This window comes from Typopeltis vanoorti, chromosome 11, assembly GCF_054136105.1.
Source record: "Typopeltis vanoorti isolate ZY-2024b chromosome 11, IOZ_Tvanoo_1.0, whole genome shotgun sequence".
In the NCBI taxonomy this organism is placed as follows: Eukaryota; Metazoa; Arthropoda; class Arachnida; order Uropygi; family Thelyphonidae; genus Typopeltis; species Typopeltis vanoorti.
This window is the reverse complement of record NC_143559.1, coordinates 13,898,207-13,925,078: the sequence shown is the minus strand read 5'-3', so window position 1 is coordinate 13,925,078 and position 26,872 is coordinate 13,898,207. Positions and strand designations below refer to the sequence as shown.

Genomic DNA, 26,872 nt, shown 5'->3' with positions numbered 1-26,872 from the left:
ATATGGATAAATTTTGAAATTAGACAATGAGACCATTTGATCCTATGATCAGCTTATAGGTTCTAGTAGGGAAGAAGTATCAGGATTTTTTTCTAGCCGTTAGGGAAGCAACTATTATAAAGCTTGTTGTAGACCTAAGCAGAAGAGTCAAAAATAATCCCAGACATATAATATATTGAGAAAATTCCGAGAAAAAGTTAGGAACAATAATATTAGTAAATACCTACATATTTCTACACAAAATACAAACTGTTCATTGCTAACACAAAAATGGGCATAACTACAAGTGAGAGGAAAACATACACAATATAAAAAAAATGTTATCGATTATATATTGTTGATTTATGTGAACTCCACCACCAAAAAAAAAAAAAAGTTAAATTAAAATGTAGAACACGCTTACGACAGGTAAACCAATCATTCATATAGCACTATAGTGCCGGGTTAATCCGATTCCCTACCCATTTAAATGAAAATATTAAAGTTTTGAAAGAAAAAAAATCAAACTGAACGTCAGATGTGATTTGAAGACCCAAAAACAATCATAATCTGTGAGTACTGTATATGCCAGTACTTGGTCAGCTAATTAATTACCAAACTGCATGCCCATCCTTGTTCATTTTGTATTCACTTGGGTACATAATAATGGGAAACACTATGAGATGACTAGATATTGGGCCAGAAGTTCAGGTCGGTTCAACACATTCCTTACAGGCTGTGTGGACGTCTCCTTCTAGTTATCAAGCTTTGATCCTTAAGTTACTGATCCATTCGCTCAAATACATAAGTATGTATCAGAAAGAAAAATAAATTTGAAACTTTAGAACGCAAGTAGCAAAATTTGAAGAGTGCCTTGATTGACAGAGCTGAGAAGTATTGTATTCTCTGCAAAAGCGAAAACAAGAATTCCGTGGTAGGCACCGGAGGTTAAAGAAACAATTCATGAAAAAGAAGAAATACAGAAAATTCCTGGACAGTAAGTCAGAATATGCTCTTAAAAATATAGGGGGAAAATGCAGGAAACCTAAGTAATGTGTACACATGACACATAACACATATAAAAGTCATGAGAGGATTTTGGAAAGAATATAGACAACACATAAGGAAACTAGACCAAGACTACTGAGGTAGTCTTCTAAGACTGGATTCGAAATCTCCTTATATATCATTTTGGTTTAAACATTAAACATATAGAAAGGGTAGAGAAGGAAATGTCGCCAAAGAACAAGATGGGACATAACCTACAAAAGATTGACATGTGATCGTGCACTAAAGACATTAATCCATAATCTAAAGACAGGCAAAACCGAAAAGTTCGCGCGGGGGGGAGGGGAATCGAGCAGTAGATTGAAAGAGACTAAAGAAGAAAAGAAGAACTAAGAGGAAATTTTCACTCTTTGCTGATGACGTGAAGTTGGATAGAGCAGTTAACTCTTCTGATGATCTCGGTTTCTTGCAAGATGATTTTTAAAAAATTGTGTAATTGTGGTTTAAAATTTAAAGCATGAACAAATGCAAGTAGTATATGCGATTTTAAGAAAGTAGTATTTTATGGCTGTAAGTAGAACAGAATGCAAAGCTTACTCGTAGGTATTCTACGTGAGAGGAAATTTAACTTCAGCAGTCATATTGGTAAGACAACTACTAAAATTCAGCTGATTATTGGTTTGATTAAAGGAAGCTGCAGTTGCAGGAGAAAGGGCGTTATGAAAATATGTAAAATATGCCATTCGTCGGCCGATACGTTGAATGCCGAGTTCCGGACGTCGACTGGAACACGAATCTGCACAAAAACATTCAGAACCGAGGCTCACAACGTGGGATTCCATGGTAGGACCGCAATATGCAAGCCCCACGTTATCTGAACCAACATACAGTGTCGTCTTCAGTGGTGCAAAGAGCGTGTATAGCGGGACGCAGAACCTTGGAAAGCTGTGTTTGTGGAGCGGCGAATTACGCTACACTCTCCACTGAATAGATAGACGGGTGTGGGTGTGGCGGATGCCCGGCTAACGTCTCTTACCAACCTCAACTATGAAATTCAGTATGCAATATCAAGTACGCAACCCCAACTATGAAATTCAGAGGTAGCGGTGATGGTATGGTCCTGTTTTACGGGATTCCGCCTCGGGCCTCTGTTTATAGTGCCACGAACACTGAACTTCGAGATATATCTGAACATTTTGGACAATGTAATGCTTCCTACTTTGTGCCGTTTCTACGGTACTGACCAGTGTCGCTTTCAGCAAAATAATGCACTGTGTCATAAGGGTGTTGCTGAACTTCGAGGTTTGTGGGCATGAACGTCACTAGATTGGACTGGCCTCCACAGAGCTCCGATCTCAACCCTATTGAACATTTATGGGATGAACTGGAGAGTCGAGTGAGGTCAAGGGACGTCCGCCTCACATCCCACACTTCCTCGCACTATGGTGTCCTTTGATGTCTTTCCAAATAGTGTATGAGATTTACCATGTTAAGCATGTAGGTATTCTTAGGTGTTTGAGGAGAGAAGGAATGGTGACAGAGAGTCGGCTTCTCATGGGTGATAGATCTCGTGTTGTGTCATTTAGGCCAAGGTAGTGATTGCCTCGCATGCGATTTTTTTCCTTCTACACTGAGGTGCTAAACTCCGTAGCCGTGGAGTAGTTTTCTTCGAGGGGTTCCAATTTTACTTTTACAAGCATTCAACTGTCGTAGAGCGTATTTTGTAGTAATTACATATACTGTGAAGATATAAAGTATGAATATGGATAATTTGTGAGTGTATGTATGTCGTTACCACCACCCTGAATGGACTAAAGTCTCGTAGAGCAATGCTGATATTTATAAATATGAAGATGGCTAAATATTTTGATACTCTTCTGAAAACTTGGAAATGGAGAAAAGTGTAGCACAAAAAAAGGAATAAAAAATCATGAAAGTTATATAAAACTGAATATAAGGATAATCTGGATACTTGGAGTAGCTACTTTAAAAATTTATGAAATTGAATAACAGGTGATAAAAGATATCCGATACAATGTAGTGTGGAGTATATCAATACTTGAAATAGGAACAGCTATCCTAAACATAAAATAGAAATATGGAAAGGAAGTCAGGACAAATAATATTTCCTCCGAAAAGTTTCACAATGACTAATCTGCATAATTCAGAAGAACTGATCATGAAGTAAATCCTAGATAATAGCAATAGAGTTCTCATCGTACCAGTTTAATAAAAAGAAAGTAAAATTTCATATGATACTTACAGAGCAATTTCTTTACAGGGTATTCAAGGAAAGACTTAAGTATACTTGAAAAAGAAAATGGGAAAATATGGAAAAACTGAAGACAAAGTTGGGTTTATGCCAAATAAGACAGGAATTGTCAAAATCAGCTCTTTAGCTTACGACAAATAGTCGAGAAATGATGGGTAAGGAACATAATAAGGATCTCTATTCAAGCTTGTTGATAAGCATAACAATAGTAAGAAAGGAAGAAAAACTGTTCAAAACTCAATCTTCATGCTGTAAGGGAAATCTTGAATAGAACGATATATAAAACTTGCATTTGGAATTGAATGATGTATTAGAAGATGATTCGATGTTAATTCGAGTGAAAGCAGAAGCCTATACTATCTGCACTGTTATTTATAATTAACATATATTTATTATATATATGGTTATTTATTATATCTTAGTTTTTTATTTTTAGGTGTTATTCTCTTAATTAAATCTATTTCAAGTCTTTGTCTACAGATTTTCATCCAACTTTGATAGAAAAAATTAGCAAAATAATAATAAATTAAAAATAGGCAGGCTTTTCCCGGCGAATATATAAAGCAAGTTACACATTTTACTATTTAAGCACGGGTTTAATGAATATGGCAAAGTAAATATTTGAAATATATAACAAATAGAAATCTAGTATGCTGGGACATCAGATGAAAAAAAAAAGTTATACGCCCTCTGTCCAAAAAGAAACCGAAATTTTCGAAAATAGAAGAAACTAGTGGCGCGTTTCCTGTTGTATATTTTTGTTGTCGAAAGCGGCAACATTTGTTTGTTTCATTAGAAGCCGAGTTATAGTGCCAAGAGTGACAGTGTATTTTAACGAACGGTCGGAAAATGAGTTTCAAACAGAGAGCTGCGATTGACTTTTGTGTGTTAAACTTGGTAAAAGTTTTACCGAAAACCGAAACGCATCAAATGCTTCAAAAAGTATACGGTGATGAATGCTTATCCCGTACTCAAGTTTACGAGTGGTTTAAGCGATTTCAAAGTGGTCGTGAGACGCTTGAGGACGACGAAAACCCGTGCCGTCCAAAAACTGGAATGAGCGAAGTTAACATCCAAAAAGTGCTTGATTTCATCAAAGAAAACCCGAAATCGTCCGTAAGATTGACTGAAGATGAATTGGGGATTCCAAAATCAACTGTGCACAACACTTTGACCGAGAGTTTGGGCCTTCGTAAATTGAATTCGCGATTTGACCGACAACCAAAAAATGCATCGAATTGAACACTACAAAGACCTCATTAAAACCGCTCGTAAGGACTCAAACTTCGTTGAAACTATCGTTACTGGTGACGAAACGTGGTGTTTTGAGTATGAGCTCGAAATAAAGCGCCCGAGTGCTGAGTGGAGACCACCAGAAGAGGGACATCCGAAAAAAAAGTCGCTTGGAGAAGTCATAAAGACAAAGCTAATTTGTTTCTACGATTCCAAGGGCATCGTTCCGCCTGGCCAAACGGTCAATGGCGAGTTTTATCTCGACGTTTTGAAGCGATTGATAGCGAGAATTCGTCGCGTACGGCATGAATATCGTGACGACCGACCGTTCGTCAACACTGTCATTCTTGGCACTATAACTCGGCTTCTAATGAAATAAATGTCATAAACAGTTGACACAACACTAATGAAGATTGCCGCTTTCGACAACAAAAAGATACAACAGGTGGCGCCACTAGCTTCTTCTATTTTCGAAAAGTTCGGTTTCTTTTTGGATAGAGGGTGTATGGAATAAGCGAAGAGAAATCAGCCAATATTAAGTTAGCAATATACAAGACATTGTTCAATACAAGTTTAACATATAGATCGGAGAATTACGTTAGAAATAATCAATCCAAGACTCGACACCACAGATCGCTATGATCAGCGGCGTAGCTAGACTTTTAACAATCTTGGTACATTAGTAGCTAAGCGCCTTTTATAGTGTGACAATTTCGAAAATTGGTAAAATATCCTGCCAATAAACTCCCTTGGCAACTTTCCCAATGCTAACGCGTTCATGTAACTCTGGGTATCACAGTATGTCCAGGAAAATTGTTTTTGTTAATATTATATGCCATCCAGTCGTTTCCAACTCTTGGTAATCTTGTGAATAAAGACTCTTAATCTAACTCAGCCTCTTGTATTTTCTTTCAACAATTGTAAGTTCAAGTTGGTAAGTTCCTTTATGTTGTCCATCTTTCTCTTTTGCAATCTTCCTCTCCTTCTCATGTCCTCAATCTTCCCCAACATAACTGCATTTTCCAATGATTCATCTGCTCGCATAATATGCCCAAAGTACATTAACTTATGTTCAGTGATCATTGCCTCCAAGGAGCATTCTGTCTTTATACTCTCTATTTTATCTTCCTCAATCTTAAATTCATCCAAATTGCCAGAGGATGTCACTTTTGTTTTACTAATATTTGAATCAAGCCCAGCTATTTTAATTTCCCTTCTAACCAAAAGAATCAACTACTCCAGATCTTTCTTAGTTTCTGCTATGAGGTTGTATCATCTGCATACCTTAAATTATTATTTTTCTGCCACCATTCTTCATTCCTGCTGGGTCTTTGTCTAAGTTAGCCATTCTCATATATTCACTGTAAATATTAAAATATATGGTGACAGTATATAACCTAGCCACAAAACTTTTTTTCCATTCGAATACCATGTTTCTCCAAAGACTGTTTTTACTGAAGCTTCATGATTGCTATACAGCTCTCTAATAAAGAAATTTAGATGTTCAAGTATTTCCATTGATCTTATCACATGTCACAGTCTGTTGTGATCCACACAGTCAAAAGCTTTGTTAAATTCAATAAAACAGATGACTATTTCCTTCTGAAATTAAAGCGACGTTTCTGTAATTCCCACAATCTCTAGAATTTGATTTTTTTAGAAGTAGAATGAATATTGATATTTTCGATATCTAGATCAGCATATTTGAGGAAAATTAGAGGAGTGAATATATGACATCGAAGGTATTCTAGAGCTATTCCTACATCGTATAGTCACTTGAACAGAAACAAAATGTGAGATTAAAGATTTACGAAACAAGTGTTTGAAACAAAAACGACAGGAAAAGATCAAGAAGATCAAAATACGGGCAGTTCATGCATGAGTATTTTGGAAGATTCGAATGTAATAGCTGATCAAATAGGAGATCTGACGAATAATAGGCCAAATTGATCTATTATTTGTTATAAAAACACTAAACCATAACATGGTTTGGATATTTCGTTTGAAATCATTTCAAACCAAAAAACTATGCAGTTATTACTAGGTGTGACGAACACACCTCCAAAATTTCATGTTAACCGGAACAGTGAGAAAGCCAATTGCGATACCTTCCACACAAAAAGCACTTTGTCTCAAAGGATAAGCCTCAGTAACGTACAGAAATCAACAGCAAAAAAGCTATAACACAGTTTTTGAACTCTGCTTTCTTCAGTACGTACTTTGGTTCCCTGATCAGAGTTTAGATTCATAATTGTAAGTTTTGGATCCTTTATTTAGTAACTCTGCTGTTGGATAGGATACCATTACGATAAACACAGCACCCGTTCGCTGTTTTTTCTCTCCTACCTCATTTGAAAGTGACGGATGAGGCCCTGAATTGACTTTCTGGACTCGACATTGACCTGCTTTGTATTCCTTTTGCCATAAGAATAAATAAATAAGATGGCTAATATATTGAAGCATTTAAGTTACCAAGATCAGTTTTTCTATTTATTTATCTAGCAATAGTACAAATAATCCTTCTTTGTTCCACTTTCAATAGAAACATGAAACTGATTGCTATCTTTCAAGATTTGTTCCATTATTTAGATAAAGTAATTTTTGATGCGAAAAAAGAGCTTTTCGGATCACCTTAATTCTGAAGATCAGATGATTGTGAGTAAACGATTTTATTTCGAAAAACTTAGGTTTTAGACTCAATAAACGATAACTATGAATATAATAATAAAACAGAATCTAAATTTTAGAGACTAATGAGTATGGAAAAACAATCCGGATTCAATAACTAGTTATGGACGCCTAAGGTTATTTTATTATATAGAAAGTTAGGTGTAAAAGCAACTACAGTAGGTACATGCGTTAGTTGTGTGTCATAATAATTATATCACGCATTCAGTAGTAGAGATGCTTACTTTGAAAAATATTATAATCCAAATTACGCGAATCAAATAGTATTTTGCTGATCTATTTGGATCAGGTAGTATTCTGAAGAATAATTTAATTAATTCTAAGTTATTATCCGGAAGAACGACTGCTCTGTGATTTTATGTTTAGAGTTTGTGAGGTTAGTTGCATTACTCTAATTAGGTAATAAAGGAAAATCGTGAGAAAATTTGATGCATGCAGCGGAGTTTTTCTTGGGTGCAGTGGTTTTCCATCACATCCAGTCAACGTGACTATAATAATATTTAATACTGAACATAAGAGTGTGTTATTTTTCTCACTGTTCAAGGTTGGCTGCTATCTCTTAGCTATCCTCTCTCACTAACCGTCATGTTGTTGTTCATTAAGCGAGGTTAAATCAAAGTATAACAGAATGTGAACGCATCTACAATGCTACGTAGTGCATTTCTTATTGTTTAATTTTTTTTTTTTTCTTTTTCAGAATGCATCACCAGACGTGGTGAAAGTTCTAGCAGGTAACAAATGTGATGATACACAAATGAGACAAGTGGACTTTGAAAGAGGTCAGAAGGTAAGTCATGACGCATGCGTTCTTTGTGTAATAGTGAAACCAGAAAGTATAGGCGGTAGTAATGCTTTCAACAGCATACTCCTGATTATTTCCTTATTTACCTCACAAAAAGAACATGAATGATAAAGAGAGTGAGATTTAATTTAATTTGAATACATATTCATCAGTTTTGTTTTGTTTTTACTATCAAATGAAGCATGTTAGATTAGCGAGATAAGTTTCATTTCGCAATTGCTTTTTATCTTGTGAAATGTGGCACCTTCGTCCAGAGGGACAGTGATGTTGTTTATATCGGGATATTTTTTCTCTTTTGACAAAGAGAACAGTCACTTTACACAGAAGGGAAAAGGTGAAAGAAGAGCAGCCATAGTTTTGGATAAAAATTTTATTACTATAATGGCTTTGCTGTGACGCTAACAAGATACAGCGTGTAATAGATAATGATTTCTGGATGTCATTTAAGGTTAGCGAGGTCTGCGAAAAATCAGAGGCACCCGAAAGTGTGGAAGTGGATAAACTAAGAGTCGAAAACAGACTGGTGTGGTATTCACGGTAAGAGAAGGGAAAAAAAGTAACATTTGGAGCCCTGCATTTCTTATTAGTATCGCGAATATCAAAGGTGATCATGATAACGGAATATTAATATCCTTTAAAATCTCGCTATTAAAGGATCGACAGTCTGTTCCCCAACTAAAGCGAGAAGAGACGTATAAAAATGAAGGATCTTCAGTGCTGAGAATATTAAAAGAGCATAAAATTCCGCAGTAATTTTATTTAGATTTATTAATATTTTTATGATATGCCACAGTTTTCAGAAGTATTATGTTTAACAAAGTACGAATATACCGCAATTTTTGTTATGCCACAAGTTTCAGAAATATTTGTTAATTATGTTAATTGTGTTAATTTAGAAATAGTGTTAATTATGTAATTTTCGTTATGCCACAAGTTTCAGAAATATTTATTAATTATAAATTTGTAATATTTTCTGTCTGTCATTATTTTAATTCCAGAAAAGATTTTGCATCATTCTAAGTATTTATGAATTGGGGGAAACAGACCCACAGATTAAATATATATTGCTGAAATATCTATTATTTTCAGCAACTAATTTATATTCGTTATATAAAAAATTAATGCATGCAACAATAACACACATGAGCAAAAGAAATGTGGAGTTGACGCTCACATTTCTTACTCTTTTCATACTTTAATACTTTATTCCATTTTAAACAAAAATTATTTCTTCTCACCCCGTGCCCGACAGATTTTAGACTAATCCAAAGGAAACATGAAGAAACCAACACGAAAAAAAAAAAAAAAAAAAAGTGGCACTGCAATTGTGTAAAACTCCGAAGTTCTGCAAATGTAGATTCTTATTAAACTCCTTTGTGCCCTGATTCATAGATATTTGTGTCAGATCAAGTCATGACTGGCATGAACCGAAATGCCTTCTGGCCTATGATAAGCTGGACAGCGATCTTAACTTGAAAAGAGAAAAATTGTGTGTGTGTGCGCGCGCGTGCAGTAAGTGAATATCAATAATTAATCATTTCTTACTATTAATATTTAACTGCGAAAACATAATCATGGTAACTGCACTGTTCTCATCGTGCTGATACTAAATATACTACACTCTTTAATAATTTCAGGTGGCAGATAGTTTTGATATTCCTTTCTTTGAATGCAGCTGTAAGCAGAACATCAATATCCAAGAGGCCTTTATATCGCTAGCAAGAAAGATTAGGGAACAAAGAGAACGAAGAGTAAGTTGTTGTTTCCTTTTCGTTGTTAATTACTTTGTAAATAAGAATCTGTTCCTAATTTGGATGTTTAAGAAAATACTATACATTCACTCCGGATCCAATATGCTATTTAAGTGCGCGCGCCGAAATCTTAACGTCTCCCCTCCTCAGCTAATAAAATAAAACAGCATATTTTGGATGAATTCGTAAAACATGAATGCAGTTAAAGAATGAAGCAGACAGTAGATTTCTTAGCAGAAACATCACTGGGAAGGAACTAAATATTTATATGAAGTCAGCATGAAAAATTTAATTAAAAAAATTATAAACTGAAATTATACAATCGACTGCTTTCATAACACAGTTACAATCGTCTCATTTAATTATTATTACTTCTACTAACTACTACTACAGCTGCTGCTATAAATCCTCTGGATTCGTTTTAATCACGCTTTAAGTGAATGAAGAAATGAAAAAATTACACCACGAATCAATAATATAAAAAAATAAAGAAATATATATTGAACCATGTTAATAGAATGCAAAAAAAAAAAAAACTACCCAAACAAGTTCTTCATTGTAAACCATCAGGTCGTCGGTTGAAGAGACCTTAAGATATCTTCTGAGGTCGGAAAAGAAAATCCTTAAAGTGTTTGATGATGATGAATCTTTAAGTAAAATTTGAACAGAGATAACATGGCAATTATTGGTAAACGCAGTTTCAGTAGAGTATACTTATTAAACAATACGAGGAAGTATATTTATTGTTTCATCATAATAAAATATATCAGCATTTCAGACTAAGCCTGCTATAATTGCGAATAAATTAAAAATTTAACGCATTTTATAAAATACATTAAAAAGGAAAACGGAAAAAGGAAAACGTGAAATAAATAACAATCCACGCTAATGTAATATTTTCATTTAATTCTCATCCATAAATACTTTATTACTGAAATAATAATGATTATATTTCTCAGTTCATTAATCTCGGTTGTTTCATTGCCAGACCTAATGATGCCGTCCAGAATTAACTTCACAAATTACCTTTCCTGGTAATCTAATTAATGATAATTTCCTCCTATTGTTCAGTTTTCTTTCTAATGCTCGGAAATGAGTAGAACGGAATATTTTAAAAAAAATAGCGATCAGTATTTAATTCTTGAAAACGTTAGGAAATGACTGAGAGTAAAGCTTCGATAATTTTAGTTTTTGTACAACTTGAATTGAAACTGAATATTTTAATCGACTTAGACTTGAATCAAAAGAAGGAATGTAACAAAATAAAAAATAAAAACTTGCCTTTTTCAGATCTTATGTTGTCGTTAAGAAAGTAATACTTATAAGAGTGCCCCAATAATGTTACTAGTGAGAATTTTTTACGAATTAAGAGAGTGTTAAAATTTCTGTGTAAGAGAAGAGCTTTAGACTATAGCCAGGTTTCTCACTCTCCAGGTTTGACCTGGAGAATGTGGATTTCGGGCTTTCATCTCCTCATCATTTCATCCATGGCATACTTTATGATGGAACTGTCATACCAAATAACATTCTTCTTTTATACACAACTTTACTGAATAGCTTATGTGCTTCAGTGCATTGTTGTCTTTCCTTTTGCTGCTTAACTTTCTTCTCCTTCCTATTGCTCCTCTAAACGCCTTTAGAATTTTTGCAATTCTCGCGTCGTCTGTCTAATAGGTTGTTTTAATCTTTAGATTTAAAAATTTAGTTTATCTTCAAATATCCTGTTTCTCTTCAACAGGGCAAACCTAAAATCTGTATTATCATCGTCTCAATTTTTAATTTTTTTTAGACAAAATTCGAAACTCGAGAAAATAATATGTTACAAGTTACAATAAATAAACTTCCCATAGTACCTAAGCTAAAAACGGCTGAGGATTCAACTGCTATGCTAATAAATGATGTCACTACAGAATAATACTGTTGCGAAACATTATTTTGCATCTCATATCATTCTTAAATAAGGTGATGATGGAGTTGCTTCTTGAAATGTTTACCTGGTGTAGTATAAACATGTTTACTTATTTATCCATGTAAATATCTAGATGTATAAGCCTATGCTCCACTAACAACTTAAATTCAGCAGTTTCTTATCCCTGAACAAGGATATATTTAAAATTTTTAAGAAATATGCCGTTTACAAAGTGCAAAATTTCATGAAATTTCGCTAAATTCAGGAATTTTTAATGTAAAACATTTAGTGATATGCAGACTGCAGATTTTGATCAGATCTTGAATTTTATTACCTACAGTTAAACTAGCATTAAGTGACTATGAATATTTTAATTAACATTATTTTATTTACTAGGCAAGTAAATTTGACGAACTTGAACGACTCCAGTGGGAGAAGACAGACCTGAACCAAAATAAACAGCTGGCTGCTGGGACTTATCGATGTAACTGCTAGACTTCGCACGACTTTTGTGAAATTTGCTCGACTGACACCGATGAATATGCATCAGGTGGCCGTTTGTTATAAGACAAAAAAAAAAAAAAAAAAAAAAAAAAGAACCTGACAGTTGCGTGTGATTTGTTGCAGATCGGGAAAATATGCGTTCGAATTTTGTTCTTGGCTGCAGAATGTGATATCAGTGAGATGGATATTTCGATTATTAGTAATATCAATACACTTTGCTTCTTATGGCGCAAAATGCATTTGCTAAGCCTACAAACTCACCTTTTCGATTAAAAAAAAAAGACTTTGTGTGGCTCATCACAGTGCAGTTTACATTCCGAATAATCGTTCTTATTATAACACGTGTATTTCAAATCCACTTCTCAATGGAAGCATTTCAACAACAGGGCCAGTGCGTCCGCTCAGTTTGTTACTGTCTGTTAAATGTGAACGTTGCACGCGTGTTGACTGTACTATATTTGTCTGCCTATAGTTACACACAATTTATAACTTTTCTGCACACACAGCGACAGTGTGTTCAAGTTTTAGTACCTGCAAACAGTTATAATGACTTGAATTAGCGTAGCCTTACCCAGTAACCGGAAACAGATTTCTAGGTTAAATAACTCATAGGTTAAATGAAACGATTGTTCACAATACCCTCCCCCACACACACCCAATCACTGAGCTGTTTAAGGGTAGCACATATTCATTTAATAGTAGATAGGCCATATTATGGGTTACAGAAACGAATGGTGGACATATAAAGAAAGAATTTTGATTATGGTTAGCAAGGATAAGAAACTGAAGTTCGGCATTTTTCCTTGGCAAGAATAGGTAGATGCCTTTCGATATTTTGATCGTGAGGCATCTCATGTCTTAAAGGAAACGCAAGTATCAATACTAAAATAGTTGCTGTATAAAAGTAGATGTTATCCCGGTGTGAATGCAGTGAGAAATTTTCTCTGTATATATTATACGATTATGTTTGAAATATTGCTTTATCACTACGTTATTTATTTTTATATATTTCTGCAACCTCGTTATCGCCAAGAACGTATTTTACATTCTGCAGTAAATTCCTAAGGCGAAAAATTAAAAGTAAAATGTAATAGTTATTATACCAAAACATCCAATTTGTGTTTATATATTGTTTGTCAGAAAGATGATACTGGTGTTCGTACTTTTATCATTCCACTTCTGTAATGAATTTATTTGGCACTAGATTTATTAACCCGTTTCATTCATGGATTTATTATTTTAAACTTAGCCTTCGTATTATTTGAAAATTCTGGAAGTATTTTTATATATATTAAAGTGACATCGTATCATTAGAAAAAACGGAAATTATAAGCTCAAAACGATACATGAATATACTTTATAGCGACTTTTATTTGGAATTTCTCAAAAAATAAAATAACCATTTATAACCCTTTCAGTTTTTCTTAGTGAGCAGGATATATTTTATCTATTTGTTTGGTAAGGAGACAACAAAGGCAACAACTGTGATGATGAGTAGCAAAAATGAATTTTCAAATTTAACTTTCTACTTTACTAAAGCATTGCAATACATTTCAAAGATTAACAACGTAACAAACACAACACTTTTCTAATGTACATAGACATTTATTTATAGGAACAAAGTGTGTTTATCAGATAATATTTCCAAACGGCTATCATTTCTTTACAAATATAAATTACTTTAGACTTTATTCACTGTACACAGGTTCCAGATAAAACATAGGTTGAATACCACATTTGCAAGCTAAGCTGCATTATCAAATGAATTCTGCATATGCTTACTTATTTATGAATTAAGAGAGTTAAACATACATTGAGAATTATTTTCATAGTGAAATTTTAAGAAAGAGCAAATTATGCATACATTTTGCTTATTTAAATAGCGTCAGGAATATTACGAAATAAAAGAATTGCAAATCACACTGTGAAATTAATGATATAATCGAAATATGAACCATTTTATATCATGCTCAGGAAGAAGTATGTAATCAAAATTTTCTCTTTTTTTTATTAATGGATTAAAATTATGTCAAGTTCGATAATTGCTTTGCATTAATTATTCCACTCAGTAATGTGCGATGTATATGGCAGAGTAAAACCAAGCTTTAAAATCTTGTGGCAATAAACCTTGTGTTGTTTGTTTCTGGCCTGTGTACATAAATAAAAATGTATTAAATAGTATACAGGTGGCTTTTTATTGGAGTCGTCGTTCATAACGAAACGTAGTTATGCGCTGAAGTGTACATTAGCATTTTTTTTCTAGGTTTTAATTTTTCGGCCTCAGTATTAATGTATTAGAAGTATTAGACCTCCTATTCAAGTGTAACTGTGTTAATTCTTGAAGTCAACTATCAATGTAGGATTAGAGGTGTTCATCAGTGTGTAGTTAAACATACAACACCCAAGGGTCTAGTCTCACTCCCAGTGGACAATGTATATTTATGCAAATGCTGATTTACCTATTTGTTACGAGTTTTTTAAGTAATTTTGGTTACGAATCATCACTTGGCAAAGACACACCAAGCAGAGCTTTTACGCTGCCCATTAGACTGGACCTAGTTTGTGAGTTGTTAGTCGCCAGAATATTATACACGTCTAAGGGCTAAGTGGTGACAAAAACAATAAAATTGTTTGTTAAACTCTGCTGTTTTCTTATTATTTGTGTGATTCTGAACACGAGGCACATAAAATATGACATTACTACTACATACACGGCTGACCTTTAAACTCTATGATAATAATTTATGTTACCAAATATTGACTAACTACGAATTTTACATTATTATAAGTGAATCCACACATACCCCCCCCCTCTCTGTGTGTGTGTGTGTGCGTGTGCGTGCGTGTGGCCAGGAATGGGTAAAGGAAGCATTTGTCCCAGATACCAAATTAAATACGAAATGATTCACAGTGGTAATTAAAAGCAGGGGCAGAAGTATCTTTTTTCCCAGTAACCAGAAAGGTCTCTGGTGAATATGTTGGAAGACATACACTGAATATAACTTATTTCTTGTAAAAATAGTACTCTTTCAAATTTCAGGTTGATGAAATTATTGTCACATATATATATAGTTAATTATTTACATGTGATGTCATTTTGACGCCATTGGGTCACTCCCGTGCGTCACTGGATTTTGGGAGTGAAGCCTTCTGCTAGAAGAAGTGATAGGGTCGCAGATGCCCTTTCCACAAAGAGTTAGTAGGACAATCACAAACATCCATGCACTTGGAGGGATTCGAAACCGTAGCTTCTTGGCTAGAGTGCGGATATGCTAACCACTTGGCCAACCAGGCCTGCTACACATATATTTAAGAGATAATTTGATTACTTTTTAATATGCATTAAAAGTAATTCGATTCTATTGGAGAACAGAAAGAAAGAAGAAACGTATTATTGAATTTGAATATCTGGGCATAATAATTTTATGATAAGTAAATGAATACGAGTTGTACCAAAAAAAAAAAAAAAAAAGTTAAGGGGATGAATAAAGAATGAAAATATATAAAAATAGCTTCGTGAATTTACAGCTGGATTGTGAGTGTGTAGTTGCTCGTTTTTCACACAAATTTAACGGGTCTGAAAAAAATTATAACAATTAAAAATGCTTGGAATGAGATGTCCCTTGAAATGTTCGTAGAAAATGCATGTAGCTGAAACTGTCTCTATATGATATGGAAGAGATAAAACTCATTATTTTCCAACCAAGTAAGAGAAATAAAACTATTTCCATATATTTGAAAATGAAAATTTACTAGCGGTTCCCATTTTGCTTGCCATTTAAGCTTTTTAAATTAATTGTTTAGCATTGTATTATAATCGGAAATATGTGTTCTTCTATGGAGAGAAGTCGGGAATCCTAGAAAAAAAAAAGTTATTGAAAATGAAGTGGCAATAAGTACAGTATTCAACATAAGGATAGCTCTTGGTCTTGTAAATATAATACTGAAAATAACTAAAAGATCAGCAGTATTTCTACTTAGAAACATCTATATGTCAAAGTGTTTTCATTCGATTTAATTAAAACGTATTTAGTAAAAATGTTTTTCAGGAAATGGAAAAAGAAGACATTTTTAAAGGCATCCCAAATATTAGCAACAACCTGAAAGGAATTACTTAACAGCTCTTTTTATACTACTTTGAGATTTGAAAACCCAATCACATATGTGAACCATATTCTATTGTAAATCAGACTTTGGATGTGGTGGAGTTAATGACTGTTCGCTAAAAATCGTGAAGCGAAAGATAAAAAAAATTTGCTTTGTTAATATGAATTCGTAGAATTCATATAACAAAGCTATACGCTGATATGCTCACATCAAATAATCTGCAGCGGCTGAAGTTATTCCTAAAAGATAAACATATTCTTATCAAAGCTGAAAGTAAGAGGGAAAATTTGATTTTTGCAAGAAAATGCCAAAATTCAGTCACAGTGGTAAAAACGTTAACATGTTTATGTTATCATCACTGATGAATAGTATTACGATAAAAATGAAATAAAGCTAATGGTCGATATTCAACAACAGGGAGAGCCAATTTTTTTATGTTTCTTCCACCCACGAAAAGTTATTTGCAAACGTATAGTACAATTTGTACCTTAGGTATGCTAAGGATTTTTTTCTACTTTTATCAATTTTACATATATTTTTACATGCTCCAGAAACCAACTATGGAACTTTTTCAAGTCGTTTCATGCCTTCAATAAGCAGGGAGGTGGTCTCAGGGCGATAACAGTCATCTCTTATCTGAAGACAATCATAAACATCCATACCAACAGCGGGATTCGAACTCGCAGCCTTCTGTGTGGAGAGCGGGTACATTAACCACTAGGCGAACCAGGCTTGCAATTGATCTAACTCTCTGGCCTGCACCTAATATTCATTTTAAACGACATATTCGGTTATAGATATGATAGTTTATTATAGTAAATAATATATTTGGAGGTTAATGTTAAATTGATGCATGACGGATGGCATCCAGGAAATGTCTCACCTTGCTTGAGTGGGTGTTCAGATTGCGTTAATGTTTGGTTTCACATATACTGCTATATGTGAAAGTGTGTTTCCAGAATTAATTGTATTAAACTACAAGTGAAGGATTAGTTAATGGTGAAAATTATTTATACAAATAATAAATTTAATATAATTAAAAATACATATGAGGTTATTTCAAGAGTTCTGCACACCACACATGCGTGGGTCAGTGAGATGATATAGGTTGTCACCTTCACGCTGAGTTATAATATATTGTACTCATTTTCTGTTTCTGGTATTTCACGAAATAATACTTCAAAATGCAGGAAGAATCCGACTCATATGGAATATCGTACTAAGCAGCGTTGATAAAAATCTGACTATGGAAAAAAAAAACAAAAGTATATTAAGGACTTCATCATTCCTCTCCCCCCCCCTCCGGCAGACAATCTTAACTTGAGTCCCTCCAGTATTGAATTCCTAAGTTGAAACAACCACTCCTTAGAAAATAATTCCCTACCAATGGCCAGGTTTCTGTTGAGATGACCTATTATCAAACACATGAACAAACAAACAAAAAAACAAGGGTTTGCTGACACGAATCAAAGACATATCCAAATATTTGGCAGCAGTGAGATGGCAAAATAGAGATTATATATTAAACTGTATATACTGTATATTTTGTCAAATGTTTGGTGTAACAACAGATGTATGGTGGGCAGACAATTTGAAATCGCCAGCATATATATATATATTATCCAGTATATCATTTACATGCTGTTCGTTGATTTTTTTCGGTACTGAGTTTTGGTTTCTTCTAAATATTTTTTTTTAATTGACCCCCCCACACACACACAAACACGAGAGGTTACAAGACCTATAACACAACAACGTGCGTGGGTAAGTGCTTAAGGAAGAAGAAATCTTAAAACGTTTCTTGAAAAGGTGGGGATTTGACCACTGAAGAACAGTATGGGAAAGGCTATTCCAAAGAACAAAGGCAGATGGAATGAAAGAAGATGAGAAGTTGGTTCGATATGTTTGGAATCGAAATATGTACAGATGTTGACCAGCTGGTGCCTGCATTCTTACATGAGGAAAGCAGAAGATTGATAGTATCCAGGTCTAAGGAAAGTGGAACAGCAGGAATAGCAGTGGCCAGTTCGGTAGCAGAGTAATGCCCAAGTATTTTTAAAAAAAACATAATGCAGAAACAGAATGCTCATGACAAAGTGATGGAAGGATGAGAGCAAGGTCACCTATTAAACGGATGGCCATCTTTTGTACAATCTAGAAATTTTACGGAGATTTTTGGTGTACCGCCCCGATTGTGAGAATAGTACTCTATGTTCGGTCGGTTTGGGTATTTATAAAGTTAGAAGCTGAGCAGGCGAGAAATGGTGTTTTGAATGAAACTGAAGATGACAGTTCTTTTCCTTTTCTTTTCTTTTTTTTTTTTTTTTTTTTTGGAGGTCAGGAGGCATAACATGTTTATGTCAAGATAAGCAAGATGTCAAAGTCAACCCAAGAAGAGAAAACTGATCATGGGTTAATGAGCGAAGTGTTATCAAAAATGAAGTCATGGTTTTTCTTCCTGGTAAACCATGGTAAAACTGTGTCTCGTAGCATTAAAGTTTACTTATATAAGTATAAGACTTATAAGTATGAGACTAAAGGAGATTTTTCTAATGTATCTCTAGCAAAAGATCACAGGAGCCATGCTGGCAGCAATTTGTAGTATTGTGTATGATAGGAAATAACTTGCCTTGGTTGTCTAAACGCGAGTCAGAGAAAAAGATTAATGCTAAGGAGGCTGTCTTATCTTATGGTGATGTTACAACATATATAGTGAAATAAAACATATATTCAATGGCTCAAGTAAAAACCAGTAACAACTGTAAAAATTCAACAAACCCAAAGCAAATGCAAAAAGCTTGCCTCCTACTCAAACAGGGCCTCCGTGGCTCAGTCAGTATAGACAAATCCCTTTGGTCGGAAACACCTGTGTTCGATTTCCGTGGGTGACGTGAGGAACCTTTATCTGATTTCTTTCGACGAAAGGTGAGTTATATGGTCTAATACGGAGGTAGGTTTTTTTTTTCCCACCCGGAAACTCGGGTTTTTCGTCCCCCAGAACTGGCAAACCGGCCCCATGAACACACATGGGTTACAGTCGTGAATACATCCCAGCCGTATGCCGGTCCCGAGCCCGGATAAAATGAGGGGGGGGGAAGAGTTGGGGAAAGCAGTTGTGAACTACCCTGTAAAAAATCTCACCAAGAACACTTTGCGGGCAATGCCTACAAAGTCACCTAGGATCGGAAACGAGTGAAAGGGAAAAAATACCACCACCACCTACTCGAACGACATCGAGCTTTCTACTCCTTCCCTATGACTGTTGGGCATGACGTCTGCCCTTTCTTGCTTTCACTTCTCTCTCTCTCTCTCTCTCTCTCTCTCTCTCTCTCTCGTATTCTGATGATACCATGGTAACATCACCATAAGATAAAACGCATAAAAGAGACATTTTTTTAGAGAATCAGGGTGTGGGTAGAGATTGGAGGTTTGTAATGGAATGAGAAATGAAGACCCTCATTCCAGGTAAGGAATATTTCAGTTATATGGTCAGAGCAGGTGTTTAGACCTGGAGAGCGAAAACAGTAATCACCATAGAAATGGCATAGAAATCCCGGTCATCCCACTTAGCTCCATTGTAGTCCATACGGTACCAGGCTGAGACTGGCTGGGAAGGGATCGATCTGTAGAAAAAGAAACATGGATAAGTTTGGTCAGAGTACCTATTTGTAGATAAAGAAATATGGACAAGCTTGGTTGGGTATCTATCTGTAGAAAAAAGAAACATGGTCAGAGTTACCAAGAGGAGAGCAAACATCGGCAGTGTATTTGAAAAGAGAGCTGTGAATAGGTCCGGAGGGTAAGAAGAATGATGAGGATAATCTGGTATTTTGGTTGGCAGGTTAACAATTTGAGGCAATTTGTCTTATGAATGCTAAAGTATCCTAGGAAGATGATCTTAAAGTTTGGGTAATTAGACTGTATGAGATAAACTTTTAGAAATAAGTCGTCAAAGAAACAGCATGGTTGTCTGAATTAGGAGAACGGTAAAGGCAGCAAATGAAAGCTATAAAGTGATAAAGAAATCCTGAGCCAGATCGAGCCGTAAAGCGGAGATTCTAGGTGATAACCTTTAGTAGGGAATGCCAGTTTGACAAAATCACCTTTTCCTTTCTTTTTTTAAGTAAAGCATCATGTCATGCAAGATGTAGTTCGGAAAGTTAAGGTGGAATGTAGTCATGGAGGATGCCAATTGGGGTTCAGTTATGAATAACAGATCGGATTTTGATGCCTGTAAGTCGTGATGTACATGGATAATGTTTGTACTGCTGCCTAGGATGTTATTGAAAATGGATGTGGAAGTATTTTTGATTAGATGAAATTATGGAGTTCGTTTGGCTTCTTTTGGATATATTTTTATTTTTTGCAATTTATAGTTGTACTTTCATTTTTTTTGTGATATGTTGCTTTTTTATGTTGAATATTTTTCATATCTGCAATGACGCTAGCATTCGTTTGGTTTAATGTTTAATTGAATATTTTATTGTTGCATTAATGCAGAAAACTTATAGAGCAGGGGTCTGAAGCAGAGATGAGGGACTTTTGTATATAGCTTCCACACAGGATGTGGTCCGATTCCAATCCAAGCACGTGGCCTCGGCAGTGTCCTTGTACCTGTTATACGGGGACTTCCTCGGGGCATGACCTGGCAGAGTAAGCAGCAGTAGTAGCAGGATTATTCGACAGCTGATAGGAAAGATACTAGATTGTTACCATCGGGTTCGTTCCGGTGTGCTATCTAGCAACCAGTCTACAGAAACCACTTTACTGGTGAACTCTCAAATGGAGGAGGTTGAATTAATACTGCCTCCCTAATTAATTAAGAAGAATGTATTGAGTATATTTAACAAGGCCATCACGTGGGCGGCATGTGAGAAGAAAGGGTGGGACAGAAATCGATGATCCTACTCTGGAAATGAAACATGGCAGAAGCCACTTCTTCAAATCTTTTAAAGAAAATATTCTTTTAAGGCGGCAATACTTGCTTCATCAGAGACACGTATGTGGGAACAGGCTATACCACGAAAAGGTGGAGTTGACTTGACTAGAAGAAACTAATACGAGCTCGTATATTAAATATCACGCCGGCCTAGTTGGCCGAGTGGTTGGCCCGCAGCCTCTTGGCTGGAGAGCCAAGAGGCTGCGGGTTCGAATCCCGCGTAAGCATGGATGTTTGTGATTGTCTTCGACCTTCATACATTCTTTCACCCAAGTATAAATACACTCTCCCAATATGGACTGGGTCACCATGGGAGTAGTAAACCTAAACCTCCCTCAATGGGAGAGGGCCTTCACCCTGCAGCGGGTAGAAAAATAGGCTGTTCATCATCATCATCATATTGAATATCACCAACAAATTAATGGCCCAAGTGTGAAAGAGAAACCACAGCACTCTAGTTTTCTCCTCACAAATACTGTTATAAAACCAAACTCGAGCATATCTGGTTATGGTTACATTCAGTGTTACATTTCAGGTAGGAGATTAATCTCATCGCCCGCTGAAACCACTGGCCCGCTTATTGGTGGCTTGAAAAAGTTCCATGTTTTGTATTTTAAAAAAATAATAAATACAAAAAATATATACAATTGATAAAAATAGGAAAACATTCTTAGCACACCAACGGTATGAATGTAGGACTATAAGTTTACAAATAAGTCTTTCGTGGGTGAGAGCCACATGAAAGAAAGAAAATAAAAACTATCCAGGTATAAATATGAATTTAGGTCATTCATAAAGCTCGTAGGGTTCGCCACTGGAACAGATTTAAGTCTACTAGAGAAAAGCCAATAATAATAATAATAATAATAATAATAATAGTAAGTTATTTTGAATATTAAAAGCATTGAATATCCCAAGTAAAGTTTAATTACTTTAGCATTCCAAATTTAAAAAAAACAAACTATTTTACTACTTCAAAATTTCCTTGGAAAAGAAAACAAAACATACGATATTATTTTTCTTCTCTTTTTCTTTTTCTTTAAAACATAAATATATTTTTATAATTAATTATTATAGAGAATATCTTCATATTTTAGTGCTCTCGATGCTTTCGAAAACTCGATATCGCTTGGGTCTAGTCAACGAAAAACTAAACCTTAACTTAAAAACAAACAAACAGAAAAGATCAATAAAAAAAAACATAATTACTACTTCGAGCCTGTAAAAAAAGATAATGTTTTCACCAAAATTCCTTATTTACAAAATAATAATTAATATTCAGTTCTCCAATATTGAGAATTATTTTTAACATATAACTTTTCACCGATATAAAAAATTTCTCGAATTATTAATTAAAAAAAACACATTCAAGAATTCTCTCGATATAAGTAGTTTGATTGACTGCAGCATACATCGGATGTCCTCTTTAAACTGAATAAGTCACAATGCATTGGATCTCCACGCACGCGCACTCTCTCTCTCTCTCTCTCTCTCTCTCTCTCTCACACACACACACACACACACACACACACACACACACACACACACCTGACTCATTATCTCCACCAGAACAAAATCCGGGTGGATATAATACAGTTACTGATGTGAGAATAGAGGTAGATCAACAGGAGGTGCTCAGAACATTACAAAATCTCAATGTTACTACGGCCATGGGATTAGATAGCATACTGGCCGTGTATTACCAGAATGTGCATGAAAATTGATAGTACCTGTGAACAGGCTATTTAGTTTAAGTCTCGGCACTAGCAAAGTCCCCAATAGAGTGCAAGCAGGGTAAGGAATACATTGTATAAGGGAAGATCCAAGAGAGACATAGCAAATTATAAGTATATATCAGTGGCGCACCCAGAGGGGGGGCTCCCCCTCCCCCAAGAAAAATGAAAAAAAACACTAGAAAAATTTCCAAAATCTTTTCAAAATTAAAATTTATTTTTCTTTTTACGTTGATTCGTGTCGTCTATTTCTATACTACTAATGAATTAGCGATTATTGCAGATGCTCAGTCATAGGTCGTTTGCGATGCATAGTGTCTATTCTCAAATCGTAGATATCATAGATATTATAGAAGCTATATTCTATTCTAAAAAAATTTCAAAAAATCTTTTTCTAATTAAAATTAAATTTCTTTTATGTTTTGTCGTGTCTTCTATTTCCATACTACTTAGTATTAGCGATTATTGCAGATGCTCAGTCATAGGTCGTACGCGATACGTAGTGTGTATTCTCAAATCGTCTACTCAACTCGGACCGCCCCCCCCTTAAGATCAAATCCTGAGTGCGCTACTGATGAATATTTCAACTCCATAAGATGCAGCTAAGGCTGTAGGAAAGTTGGTTCTATGAGAGGGTAGCACGGTTCTGTGAAGGAAAGTTTTTGCCTTAGCAACTCTCTTTCTGTAATAGAGTGACAGTCGAGTTGGATAAAGGAAACAGCAATTACTATGATACTGTTGGATTTGCAAAGGCATTTGACAGTATACCATGTACTATTCTATTAAATAAACTGTGATAAATGGATGGAAGGAGGAAAGACAGACAGACATCAAAAAGCAGTGGACAGTGAAGCAGAATCAAGAAGGTAGGCGACTAGTAATATGTCGCATATCTGATACTACCACATCTGAATTACGATGCTCGGATTTGGTCGCCTGGGTTCCTTGAGATGAGAAAGTAGAGACAGGTGACTCAATGGTGTCAGATTTATGGAATTCTTCATACCAGGTTAGTCTGTGACTTACAAAAATTGGCTGAAGGGATTTTAAGAGAATATATGCAGAGAAATTTTTTCATTGCATAACAGGAGGAGAAAGAACAAGGAGGATAACGCTTGGATTTTGAGTAAAAGTGTAGTATTCAGGGATGCGAGAACTAGATGATTTACTTGAAGAACGGTGAAAGTGTGGAATGGATTGCCGGAGGTGGCTGTGAGCGAATGGTTAGTGAATGAATACAAAATGTGAAAATAATGATTTATGTTTGCCCCTGATGATGAGTCTTGACTCCATATTTTATGACCATTTAATAATATTATCTCTCAAATGAATCGCAAACATATACTGTACAATTTGGGCAACAGTACTGCATTTCTTACATGTAGTTCAGTACAAATTCTAATTAATAACATTATAATTTGCATATTGCAATTACAGGAAAGACAGACAGATATCAAAAAGACAGACATCAATAATGACAGTAATAATTTACAATTGTAGTGACATACCAGGTAAATACTATATAACAGCAGGATGCAATTTACATTTTTTTTTTTTTCCAAAATATGAAAAATTGTTATCGTACAGAGTATTTACATACATACAGTTAAAATATATTTTCTGTTTAGTATAAACATGCAAAAAAGCACATTTATTATTTAGATAAATATATACAATAGTTTCTTCGTGTTAATTATTTATTCGTGTGGGGTTCCCACCGTTCCTCGATCACCCCTTAGGATGAGCTCTCCTAATGAGGGATAAATATGCATTTTTGACTGTAGCTTGTGTGTTCACGGGGCCGGTTTGCCTGCTTACGGGATGAAAAACCTCAGATAAACTAGGAGAAAAACCCTACTGTCCACGCCCAAGACCAGCTAACTTGGCTATGGCTGAGGAAGATCCTTGAGTTCCTCACGTTGTCGACGGGAATCGAACTTAGGACACTCCTTCCCCAGGCATATGGTTGCGAAGCGCATTGCCACTAGGCTAACCGCAAGAACTATACAATAGTAGAAATACTAGTAACAGTGGTTGTAGTAGTAGTATAATATAGTGGGCAGTAAATAAAGCCACACTTTATTCGTTGAATGCAGTTCATAGAGTAATCTGTGGCTTATAATTATACTGGTGCAACAAGAGTATTCTCCCTCATATAGCAATAAAAAAAAATCAAATAAAAATCCAGACATCTGTCAAAGCAAGTGATTTACTGCTTATAATATCTATCAGAAATTAAAGTTGAATAACCATTGCGAAATATGGTTTTAAATGTCATCAGCACGAGGAATTTTTCTCATATACAAAGGCAAAATAACCAGAAAAAAACATACATTAAAGAGGAATTCGATCACAAAGACATGTCATGTTTGTTCTGTGTCAATATTTTTCCCTCGAAAGTATCATATTAAAATTTGATATCATATTAAGTAACAGTCGCTTGAGTCGTGGTTTGTTACCTAAGAGACTAAAGACTGTGAAAACTCTTGTCTACAGATGTAGCAATCAAACCAGATAATTTTTAAACGATTTAGAAAAAATATTGCAGGCGAAAGAATATGTAATTCAGTTAATATTTAATGTTTTTTTATGTAATTTTTGCCCAGTGGTCCTGATAATGTCATGAAAATAAAAATAATTAAAAAATTAATATTCATATATTTTTTTTAAGTGAGAAATTCCTTTATTATTATTATTATTATTATTATTACAAAAACCTCCCGAGTGATATTTACTACAATAATAAATTGGTGTAATATTGATGTATACTAGACTTCTTCTTTTTCACCCATAGTCCATGTAGACTGTGGAGGCATATAAAAGTGACAGTCTTAACATACTCTCTCTCTCCAATACTAGACTAAGTGCTGTCAAATGCATATTAAACAAAGGCATGGCTACTGACCTAGCAAAAATTCTGTCTCTTTCATTTCATTTGTGACACGGAAATATATGAAGTGTTCCGTAAACTAAATTACAGTTGTACTAATTGCGAAAATAAGCAGCATGTTTACTTATATCCCCTCATGATTTCTAGTTGCGTTTTTTTTTATTCTAATTCTGATGATGGGTGTTAAGCTTATCTATATTTTCTTTTGTAAAAAAATACAAAAGGTAATTTTATGTTTTGCAGGTTGAATATATTTTTTTGAAAAAAAAATGGGGCGTTATAGTTTGAGAGTACATTCGTACGTACAGTTATAGACTGCCTGTAGCATGTTAAGGATAGTTTATTTATTATTTAAATGTATGTTATATCATACAGTACCTCTGTTTTTCTATACTGTTATGTTGCATTTAACTTACTGAAATGGAGCAGAAATTTACTAACAGTTTTTGCTATAGGTCAGTAAACTGATCCTTTACCATAAATAAGTCTCCATATCAGGACTTTAGGCTTAATTTATGACTAAAATAGTGTAAAGTAAAGGCATTTTAAACTGTGTCAGAAATACTGCATTTCATTAACCCATTAGTTGCTATAAATATTTATTATGTTGGTTATATGATCGTCTATTACTAGCGCGATATTGAACTTGGAATTATTTTTTACTAAGACCAAGATATTATAATAAAGAAAATCATGAATAATAAAGTACTTACCAGTATAAACCAAATCAGCTATCATAACAGCAATGTTATACACAAAATTGAACTACTCAGGTTCTAAAATAATACACATTTTCCAAATATCGACTATCAGAACTGAATCAAAATGGGATGTAATTATCCCTTAACTTAAATATGTTTACCTAGCATAATAATTGTATGGTTTGTTACTGGCCCCCTCTAGTGACAAAAGTATGGCTGAAAAATAAAATAAACAATTGTAAATAACTTGTTTTCGTATAACAAAATATACAGACTTAAAAAAAAACAAAAAACATCGGGAATAGAAATTAAGCTATAAGCATAAATAGCTATTATCTATTTTATGTACTGTTTTA

General features: G+C 34.6%; 2 protein-coding genes across 2 annotated transcripts in view; one reads left to right on the top strand and one right to left on the bottom strand.

The window, feature by feature from the left end:
* RabX4 (RAS oncogene family member RabX4) overlaps positions 1-14,790 on the top strand; it is a 103,843-nt gene extending 89,053 nt beyond the window's left edge. The window contains exons 5-7 of the mRNA XM_090400293.1: positions 7,878-7,967; positions 9,620-9,733; positions 12,039-14,790. Of these exons, the coding sequence (XP_090256419.1) occupies positions 7,878-7,967; positions 9,620-9,733; positions 12,039-12,137 (303 nt within the window). The 3' untranslated portion in view covers positions 12,138-14,790. The remainder of the gene's footprint in view (positions 1-7,877; positions 7,968-9,619; positions 9,734-12,038) is intronic.
* LOC150101313 (ras-related protein Rab-22A-like) overlaps positions 1-26,651 on the bottom strand; it is a 377,479-nt gene extending 350,828 nt beyond the window's left edge. The window contains exon 1 of the mRNA XM_090400390.1: positions 26,529-26,651. The gene's annotated coding sequence lies outside the window, so the exon portion shown is untranslated. The remainder of the gene's footprint in view (positions 1-26,528) is intronic.
* Between the last annotated feature and the right edge of the window lie 221 nt (positions 26,652-26,872).